Source organism: Quercus suber, unplaced genomic scaffold (genome assembly GCF_002906115.3).
Source record: "Quercus suber isolate HL8 unplaced genomic scaffold, Cork oak 2.0 scaffold_460, whole genome shotgun sequence".
In the NCBI taxonomy this organism is placed as follows: Eukaryota; Viridiplantae; Streptophyta; class Magnoliopsida; order Fagales; family Fagaceae; genus Quercus; species Quercus suber.
Window position 1 is genome coordinate 203,662 of NW_027069911.1, and position 11,573 is coordinate 215,234.

The window sequence follows — 11,573 nt, forward strand, 5'->3', positions numbered from 1 at the left end:
ATTACTATTATTTATTATTATTATTATTATATGAGTTTTCTATTATTAACAAGTAACATTGATATATTATACTATTAACATTCAGATATAATTTTAACTAAAAAAATGTTAAAGAATAAAAAACATTAGCTTACAAATTTAAAACTATTCTTAAAGAAGTATACTTACTTTAACTAATAAAATATAAAAAGGTAAATAATTATGTCAACAATTCATGCATTTTCCCGTATGTAATACCAAATATGATGTCCTTTTCATAAATAATACAGTAAGGTTACAATGTTTTATGCAATAAGATTACCTTTAAAAATCTCATTAAGAAGTTACTTATGTTGCAACCCACAGAAGCCTAGTTTCCCAAGTTCCAAAGTAGATTAACTAGAACTTAAACAATATCAAGCAAACCTATCACGATAGGCATAAAGCTAGAAATTGCATCTAGCTACGAAATAGGAATTGCTAAATATGCCATTAATTAAATAGGTAAGTCTAAATATTTTAACCTCATAAGTAATGTATCCCATTAAGTTACTCAAAAATTTAATATACAAGGCATAAGCTCCAGTTTATAAACTTAAGTCATTCAATGTCATCTCCCTAATACTAAAATCTCAACACTTTATGAGTAGCTTCCATAAGATTTACATAACATCATTGAGAGACCTATGAAACCAAAATCACAATATCCTTCAAGAAAAGCAATTTAAAACTTCAACTAGCTCCAAATAAACCCATTAGTGATGAAAAAAATTAGATTTACCAACTATCACATGTTAGAACCCCAAAACCCCAAAATTTCCATTGTAACAAACCTTAGACAGCCACCACTTGTAAAAACCATAGACCCACTCATGAAGTAAAACAACCAAGTCAAAGCCCATACACATAATCCCATGAATATCACTTTCAAGGCTCAGACTGAAAGAACCTCTAGCAAAAATGTGAACACCCACCAAAAATCAAGTTTTCCCTCGAATATTAGAGATGAATGAGCCTTAGTATTTTCCTATGGAGTTTTCCTGTAAACTTCGCTGGAAAAAGATGGTAGAGGTGGTGGTGAGGAGTGGGGTACCAGTGGGAGAGTTTGAGGGAGGAGTGCGCACGTGCGTGTGTTTGTTTGTGTTTTTGTAAAATGAAAAGAAAAGAGAACAAATTAAAGAAGAGGGAGAGATGGCCCTGCCATGAGGGAGGGAGATATTGTGAGAATGAGTGGTGGGAAATAAGTGGGGTAGGTGGGGCATGTCTAGATCTAAAAAATCTAACATTTTTTTCATTTTTTATTTTTGGAACTAAAGACGTTACACTTGAACCTCAACCATTGCCTTCTTAGCATTCCCCGCCCCCCAATCCACCCTACAAAAATTTGTATTTGTAGAGTAACTATCATGCTAAGGATGTGCAGTGATATTTGGACATTTCTTGATTAGCTTGCTTTGAGAATCAATAGATAAGTTCTTAATGCAAAATCTGCCCTAGTTTAATCCTAGTTTTTTTGAATTGCATTAAGTGCAGAGGAGCCCAAAACTAACACATCATTAAAACAATATTGTCATACTATCATGCAGGTGCTCAAGACCTATGAAGACACATCAAGCCAAATGCTCAACATGAAACTATAATACATACTTAAACCAATGTATAGAGAATGAATTTATCATAAGATGTAAGAGACTTAAGGATCGATCTTTACAATCTCATCGAAGCCTTTATTTATACTTAATAAAGCCTTTTTTATTTATTTTATTTAAAGTTTAAGCTTTATTGTGAGTACAATCTTTGGCATTCAAAAAAAAAAAATGAAGAAGAAGAAGAAGAAGAAGAAAAGAAACAAGACTAGCAATATATCATTGCAAAAAAAAGTATCCCAAATCACTTCGCTTCATCCACTAGAATGAAAGAGGCGGGATGCTTTGTTCATTCCTAAAGAAATTAGTCGGATCAAATACAGTCTTCACAACCACCAACCTTTTGAAGTTGTTCTTAAAATATTTAGTACCCCATACGCTTGCCTGTCTTAAACTTGTGCGGCGGCCTTTGTTATTTTTACCTATGTCAAGGTCTCTATAATTTATATAAGCTTCCCTTGGAGAATTTGAAACGTAGGGAGCCATATAAGCGTAAAGCCTTCTCATCCAGCGTACATGCTTTTTGGTTGCCACTGTCCCTTCTTCTGACCAATACACCAAGTATTGGATTTTGCCGATGACGCCAGCTCTATGTGGGAAAGGTGTTGCAGACTCCGAAATTTCACTCATTCTCCCTCCATATGGATTCAGGATTATCACAGATGACTGTGCCTCCTTCTCAAAAAAGCTTGGCCAAATCCCTTCCAACGCAGCCTCGGGAATGGGCTGCCTCACATAGTCGGATTTCGCTTTATAAGAGTTGACTGTCAGACTCCTATTTAGCAAAACTTCTAGGGATTGTCCATTTTGGAATCCAGCAAAGTAGAGAATAGATTGAATCCAGCTCATTTCTGTACAATTTTCACTCACCAAACCAAGCTCAGGAAAGCTCTTTTGCATCAACGGAAGGAGCTTATCCTTCCCTCCTAGGTAAATGGATTCGAACGATGCATGTACCGACCTATTCCCGTATTGGACAGAGCCTGAACCTGTTAAGATTACACGAATGAAGAGGTCTCTATCAATATTGGGTGCAACATACTGCCACCGATGAAGAATTTTGGTTGCATTTTGTTCCAAGTCCTTTCTGACTCTGAACACAGTCACATTTGCTGGAACAGGAACCAGCTTGATTTTCCATGAAACAATGACTCCAAAGCTAGCCCCTCCTCCTCCTCGAATGGCCCAAAAGAGATCTTCTCCCATTGATTTTCTGTCAAGGAATCTTCCCTTAACATCAATCAAATGTGCATCAAGAACATTATCTGCAGCAAGGCCATATTTGCGCAACAATGTGCCATACCCTCCCCCACTGAAATGTCCACCAACACCTATTGTTTGACAAACTCCAGCTGGAAAGCCAAGAGTTCTACTCTTATTGGCAATCCAATAGTATAATTCACCCAGGGTTGCACCGGATTGAACCCAGGCAGTGTTATTTTCTACATCAATAGAAATGTTTCGAAGATTAATCATATCAAGTATGACGAATGGTTCAGGAGAAACAAAAGAAAGACCCTCGTAATCATGTCCACCACTTCTGACTCTTACTTGGATTCTATGTTTTTGGGCACAATAAAGTGTTTCTTGAATTTGTGAAACACCCAATGGTGTAACAATGACTCGGGGTTTCGGGGTGGAAGGTGTTGAGAATCTGGTGTTTCGGACGTAGGAATTCAAGGCAGATGAATATGAGGAGTTGGATGGGGTGTAAATGATATTAGAAATTGGTTTGTCTTTTTCGGAATGAAGGGTCAAACACTGAAGAAAATCTTCATGAGTATGAGCTGAAGTTACCAATAAAAATGAGAAAAGTAGAGTAAACACAAATAAATAATCTGATAACTTCATTGTTTGTGCTTGGCTATTGAAACTGGATGAGAGCTTCCTTATTTATAGATAAAATGCTAGAGAAATGATGTTAATCGTGGTTATAAATGTAAACCTATAAGAATTAGCCACAACAACATTTTGTAAAATGTTGTAAAATAGTTCGTGATTATTGCATTAATCTATTTATAGCATTTTAGTAGCATGAAGTGCATTTCCAAAATAAAGATTTGAAGTGATCCTCTCATTTTCCATAAAATAAAGGCGAAAATACCATTTAGTTGTTGAAAATTTAGTTGTTGAAAATACCATTAAGACCGATTCAAACAAACTCAGAGAGAGAGAGAGAGAGAGAGAGAGAGAGAGAGAGGAGTAATGCTAGGGAAAAAAAATATATATATATATATATATATATAGGTTGTAAAAAAGAGGAGTTCATGTAACGTTTTTTGCAAAATGAAAACCTATTATGTAAGGCTACTATACTTGATACTTTGCAAAATGATGGAACCGCTCGCAACATATTTGCATAGTATATTATTATTGTAAAATGAGAAAAGTTAATGGATGCTCTATGAGCATTGGTTTAAGATATATTTTTAGAAATTTTTATGGAAAAAAACAATTAATTTTTTTGACGATTTTTTATTTCTCATAAAAAGTAATGTCAAAACTTTTCTAAAATTGTTTATTAACAATTGCTCTAAACACACTCGTTAACATAACACTAGTAACATTTATAAATTGATCAAATAGATCACGAAAACCATCTCAAATGTGATCCTAACATTGAGGATGAAAAATAATGGATGGTCAAATTAAGTTCTAAGGTCAGTTGTCATGCAAGTTGGGTTTTCCTACTTGAAACTTTGCTTTTATTTAGACAAAAATACTATTTGATCCCTACATCTTAGGGTAAAGGTCAATTTGTTCATGACATTTTGGTTGTAATCATTTTGGTCATTATTTTATTCAACTTTCTATTAATTTGGTCTCTATTATTAACTTACCAATAGAAAATGTATACACCGAAAACAGTGTGCATATGTAGCACACACGTACGTGGCTAATAAATTTTTTTTTTTTTTTTTAAATTGCTATTAGAAAAAAGCCATATCAACAAATTTGATAATAAAAAAGCCACCTTATGAACAGTGGCGGCTTTAGAAATTTTTTTTAGGATAATCATTAAGAAACTTAAATTAGGCCTTTTTGAATATCCACCACTGTCAGTTTCTTTAAGACTTTCTCCTATTTCCCCATGTGTGTGTTAAAAGTACTTAGTATTCTTAAAAAAAAAAAAAAAAAAAACCTTAAATTAAAAAAATAATAAAATAAAACTTTAATATATCAACATCACAAAAAAAAAAAAAAAAAAAAAACATAAATACATAAAGTTTTGAACTTTTCTACCACAAGTTTTCATATTTTGAATTTTTTGTATGATAACTTCATTATCATTGCTATTAACTATATATTTTTCAATTTACACACTCAAGCAATCATTTATCTACTTCCCTTCCATTTAACTACCTAAATAAGTAATAATATAAACAAAAGGAATCAACCATCTCTTATGATATGTTCTAGCCAATAATTGGATTCTTTAAACCAATCAAGATTAAATCAATGCAATACTCCACGATATATATATTTTTTAAAATGTAAATTATGGCTAAGAGGTTAACAAGAACTTCTTTGTAAATATACTCTTCTTATTTCATCCTAATCATTAGAAAGAAACTATGTGATATTTTCTTATATCTTAGGATTTGAAAGAAGATTGTTCAAGTCAATACAAGTTTGCTTAGAAGACGAATTTTGCAATACATGTGATTTCCTTAAAAGAAATTTTTCCATAATGGTAGCAATAGAATAAGGGTTAAACTATTAGTTCATTTAACTTAGGCATTCAACCATTACATTAATCATGTTCAATAAAGCATTCAAAAATTATTTTAGTGCATGTGTATATACAAAATGTATCACATAAATCTAACAAATTCAGCTAAAATATGCATTTTGAAAACACATTTTTAAAAATCACAGTTAAAAATTTGCTAATTTTGTGGTTTGACAATTGAGCTATTGATCTAACATTGTTGTTTTAATGCAAATTATTAAAATTAACATTCAACAGACCTTTGGAGAGGTCAATTTTTATTTTTAAAGGGCTTAAATTTTTATTTAGGGTGTTCAAGAATTTTTTTAGGATAGTCAAGTTATTTTTTTTTTTTCTTGGATGATCAATGGCCCATATTTGATTTAAAATTAATTTTTTATTTTATATAATTTTTTTCAAGTGAGGGTGGTCATATGACCATCCTCACCAACACATAGAGTAGCCCCTGCTCATAAAGATAAAATAAAAAATTGTGTGTCTCTTTCCCTCTCTATCTTTGTGCTCAAAAGCCAATAAGAAGATGAAAATGATGAAGATGACTATGTCATAACAAATCCCAATCCCAATCCTAAGAGTAATGTCGGGGATAAATAATTTGCCACAATTTTGCGCCACAAATTATGAGAATTACATGTTTTTTTTTTCTTTTTGGCGAACCAACTTAAGAATATTAAGAGTTAAGTTACCACATGTGGTAGCTATAAAACAAATTACAAATCCAATTCTAAATAGATCTAAAAATTGCATTTTCATATCCTCTATTATTTGCAAGGTGACTAGGTACTTTTGATTATGTTTTGGATCCTTCCATCCTTTAAAAGCTTTAAGAAGAGGTATGCAGTCACTACATAAGAATGTGTATATGATTATACAAAATTCTTCTTATTATAATCAACATCCTAAAGCTAATATCCAATCTAATAATGTGTAACTAATGTTATATATTGGAGTGCTATATAGGGCAGAGAGTAGATCAAACATTTTCTTACGACCATGCCCACATGACTTCTAAGTTCTAACTATTATGCTAAGGAACCCAACAATATCAGTAACCCAAAAGGTATTATTTTCGTACATTTACTTTAAGACATAAATTTGAGTAATCAAAATCAAGAAAACTAATTTGAAAATTACAATTTCAAGCACAACCTCATTATGAAATTCCACCAGGATTCAAATATCACATACTCTAAGAAAAAGTAATAAACTAACCCCAAAAAAGTTTCATTGTGAAATTTTTTTGAACAAATAAATTGGAGCAATTAAAATCAAGCAAATCCATCTTAAAATTACAATTTCAGACACAATCACACAAACTCACTATGAAATTCCACTTAAATTGTATATACACTTTTATCAAAACATTTGATCAACAAAATTGCATACAAACATAACTTAGTGTAAATAAAGACAATAAAAATCACCGAAAAAGGAAAAACCATCTTTGCTGGAAAAATCACATAGACCAATAAATTAGACAAAAATATAAAATTAAACAAACTCATTTGCAAAAGTGTATCTATGACAAACTCAAAAATATATAACAAATTTGCTGATGTCTTCATTTCATAAAGAAAAATTATAACAAACTGCTATTCTAACTTTCTATAAACAAATTGAGAGAGAGAGAGAGAGAGAGAGAGATATTTTTGTGTGAGAAAATTATGCACAGAATGGAAAAGAAAATTTCAAATTTATAGTAAAATTATTAGAATAAGAAGAGTCAAAATATAGAAAGATAAATGGATAGAGAAAGAGTGATATTAAGATAAAAAGTAGTAGGGAGATGAAAATGTAAAATGAATGGAGAAATGTTGGAAAATTAATAATTAAAATTGTTAGGATTTGAGTTTGTAGTGCTGACAAACCATGGCAAAAACTAAGTCTCATTGAGTTAGAATGGTGTACTTTCAAGTCCAAGACAAAATAACACAAGTTCAGGGTGAAAAAAGTGAGATATAATTTGGTCCTCTCAATTGCTATTCGATTGCTCTCAATTGTTGTTCAATTGCTATTCAATTGCTCTTGATCGATCGATAGTCGCATATTAGCAAAAAATCAACAAACGTAAAAAGCCCAAAACTTGACCATTTCAAGCCCAAATCGCGATCCATTTTTTCCAATATTTGAAAGACATTATAAGCTGACCCTATATGGGTTTTTAGAGGTTTTTAGAGAGACAAGAGAGCATCTTATGCCTCCAACTGTAGATCTAGGGTTTTTGTGCCCAAAGCTCTCTAAATTCATCTACCGGCAATATTCCTTGAAGAATCTCAAGATTCGGTGTTGTAGAAGTTGCTGCATACAAGATCGACTATTGATAGTGATTTGAAACATTTGAGCTAGATTTCAAAGTCAGAAGCATGGGTGCTTATGTGGCGCAAATCCAAGGGAGAAGGAGTTTGTGGATTCGGAGCTTACATGTGGTTGTGTCAATAAGTTGCTACTGGAGGTAACAATAGATTTAGGGCTAAATCCAATTGTAAAAACTTCATTTGTCTATAGTGGATTTGTTTTACCTTGAGGATGGCAAGGTCAAATCATTCCCAGGTTTTTACCATGAAATTGTTGGTTTCATTGGTTTTCCTGAGTCATCATATCATTGTGTTCTTTATTTTCTACTACTGTGCATGATATGATCTGTCCTTGTTTAACCTAGATCTCATAATTAACCTAAGTAATCACTTGGCTAATGTATTAGGTTAAACAATTTGTTTTAAAGGGTCTAAACAAACAAACAAAAATAATGGTTAAAAGATATTTTAATTTTTAAATAATGAAGTTTTTAAGTCACTTTAAATGAGTCAATGTTAAAATAATATATATATATATATATATAAATTGGAAACAANTATATATATATATATATATATATATATATATAAATGGAAACAAAAATATAATGACATGGTTGCTAAAGTGTAACATTCCAATAAATGCGACGTTTCAGTTTTAGATATAATATATAGATAGATAAATAAAAATAAAAATAAAAAACACTAAGGGTATATTTGATAACTGTTTTTTTTTTCCCTTATTTTCTGTTTCCAAAAATAATTTTCTATTTTTGAGACTAAAAAAATTGTTTGGCAACCTAAAATAGACAGAAAACAAAAACTGTTTTCAAAACTCAATTTGTGAAGTAATTCTGAAAACATGCAAAAGACTGTTTTCAATTTCTAATTTTCAAAAGTCAATGAAAACATATATTTAATTTAATGAATCTATCTCATTTAATAAGTTAGCATTAGAGTTCAAATCATAGTAACAATATATTTTAGTATTTTCTTTTTTTTTCAAATTTTTTTTTTTTTAATTTCAACTAACCAAACATGTTTTTGATTTAAATTGTTTTTCTTTATATTCTCGAATACAAGTTTTTGAAAATAGAAAACAAAAACTATTACCAAACATAACCTTTTTAAAAAAAATATGATTCCAAATTTCTAATATACCGACAATCACTATTATAAATTTATTTATTTTTATTATTAGACATCAACCAACTGTATTTAATATTTATCTGGAATTTGGCCATAAACTCGTGAGCACTGCAGTCAACCAGGTGTACTGTTGCATTTTTATTTGTGTCTACAGTAGTCTTTCCTAGAGTTGAGGCTTGAGTGCAGCAAATTTCGGCGTGGGAGAATGTTATAGCCGAAGGCTACGTTGACTGTGAGGGAAGTAAGAGAGAGGTGCGATACTATATACATGCTTAGTCTTAGTGATCTTCAGACAAATGTTTGGGTTTTATTGGACACAAGTAGGAAATATTCTGTCCAAGTTGAGGTCTTATCAGTACTCAAGTGGTTCACTCTGATCAACGTTGCCCTGCCAAGGGGTTATATCCCCATTAATGCGGCCAGAGGGGTTAGGTGAATGCATTAAGTGCGAATGTGACAGCTTGCTCTGAGCTTGTCCCTTCCCGAAAGTTATCCTTAGAATGCCGAGGACATACAGGTCCTCGGCGTGGGTCACAACAGAGGTTTTGCCTGACTTAGCCTTGGTTGGTCAGTCCTCCTCGGCGATGTCCTTGGGCCTACCATCCGATGGGCCGAGGCTATCAGGCCCACGGGCCCCACAATATCAATTCATTTTCTTTCTTCTAGATTTCTTTTTGGTCTCACGGTTTCTTCTCCAGAACAAAGGAGATTTGTTTCTCTCTCTCAATTGTCTCAACAAAGACATATAAGGAAAGAACCAAAATAATAATAATAATAATTAAAGTCAGAAGCCCTTTTGATCCAATCCTGTTTGCATGCACTTGGTGGTGGGGAGGAGGATGAGCAGCGGTGGAACAAATGAGGCAGCATTAAATGGTGAGCGCCGATCTCCATCGACTTTGTCCTTCTCGTGACTCTTTCTCGAGTTTCTGCACTTGCCTTTGTAGCAGCGATCTTTCTTTATAAAAAAATTGATGAAAAATATGATTGTTAAAATATTTGAAAATGTTAATGTAGGAGATTTTAAAAATATTGCTGTTAGTAATTTAAAAAATATAGTTGTTGGGATTGAATAGAGAAAGATTGAAAAAAGAATATAGAAATGATAAAAAAAAGAATGAAGAAATAAGATTTAAATAAGATAGAGAAAGATAGAGAGTCTATTGGAAAGTGAATTTGAAAAAGTAAGTAGATAAAAGGTAATATCACTGTTTATTTTCTAAACAGTACAAAATTTTGGAGAATCTGCTGAAGATGCTCTTATTATAGACTAGCTAGAAAAGCAAATCATGCTAATGAATTATTCTTATTTGCTACTACAATATAAACGCTTGAGATTAATAGGTACAAGTTGTATTTATGCAACTCTTTTTACTTAAAGGGAAAAAGAAATATCTTAACAAATATTAAATTTGACCAATTTCTCTCAAATGCATTGAGATATCATATAAAGTCTAAACTCAATGATAGGCTCAGAATGCATCTATGTATATTCAACCATTTAAGAAAAACTAGATATGCATGTCTCTAATTTATATTTACTATTTAGGCTCTGTCTGTTTCACTATAAAATATTTGTGGTTTTGAATTGGGAACAGCCTTACACTTGTTTATGTGTTACCAAATTATGATTGGTAGGAGGATTTTTGTTTTTATTTTCAAAACAATATAAAAAAAAAATCAAAAAATTGAACTTCAAACTAGTTTTCAAATAATAATTTTTATATTTTACGTGTTTGGGAGACTATTTCTATTTTTGAGATTTAAAAAAAAAAAAAAATTCACAAAAAGTAACGTGTAAAATCTATAAATTACTTTTTTTTTTTTGTTTATGGATAATGATAAGAGAATAGAGCTCATCATGTATTTTTTTTTTTTTTTTTAATGATAAGTTTCAAATTTGAATGGTGAGAAATTATTTTTGTGACAAAAATAATCTCATTAATTTAAGACATAAAAGAGTTTCAACAAATATGTGGGGTTCACTGTTTTCAATTTATTTAGAATTATGTCATTAAAAACTTGTTCTAAACTAGGAAAATAGGATATAGTTTTTTTTTTTTTTAATTGTATCTAGAAAATATTAGCCAAACAATTAGTTCAAGTGTGAGACCCACTATTTTATAGATTGCAAAACAAAAAACTTTATTTAAATACTCTTGCCAAACAAGCCCTTCTAGTTTGCAAATTGTTTATGTGGCTAAATAAGATGCTGTCACACTCCCACGCATCAATTAAAATTCCGTGTCAGTTTTGTAAAAACTAGCGTTCGTTAAAAATGGCAGCTTGAATTGTTAGTTGTCCATGCTTGTTTTTATAAACATATCAATATACACCTGATGTTTATTTTTACAGAATGTGATAATTACAAATGAGAACAGAATGTGATAATTACAAATATGAAAAGATACTGATAAACTCTAATCATTTTGTATGGACTGCAATCTGGTGTTCGTTGTGATCTTAGCTTTATCATCATGTTTAACCGCCTTGAATTTATGCTTCCATCCCAGTCTATTCACTAACAGAGAAACACGTATGTGTTAAATTAGATAAATGCTCTCATTCTTAAAATTCAGATCACGGCAGTTCACATAATTTAAATTCAAATACTTCTACAGCTATTAGATAAACTTGCAGCAGAATTGATTCTAATTGTTGTACTCTTTGAATATAAATACCTCATCTTTATCTTCTACGGGGTTGACAATTCTAGCTAACAGCATCCTAGTCTTCGTCTTTTATCTTTTACCTCATCTTTTATCTTTTATC

The 11,573-nt window shown here is 31.3% G+C and overlaps 1 protein-coding gene across 1 annotated transcript; it reads right to left on the bottom strand.

Moving 5' to 3' along the window:
- Positions 1 to 1,748: 1,748 nt before the first annotated feature.
- On the bottom strand, positions 1,749 to 3,505 carry LOC112025355 (tetrahydroberberine oxidase). The gene has a single exon (XM_024058017.2). It carries the CDS (start codon positions 3,474 to 3,476, stop codon positions 1,887 to 1,889), a length of 1,590 nt encoding a protein of 529 aa, XP_023913785.1. The 5' UTR covers positions 3,477 to 3,505; the 3' UTR covers positions 1,749 to 1,886.
- Between the last annotated feature and the right edge of the window lie 8,068 nt (positions 3,506 to 11,573).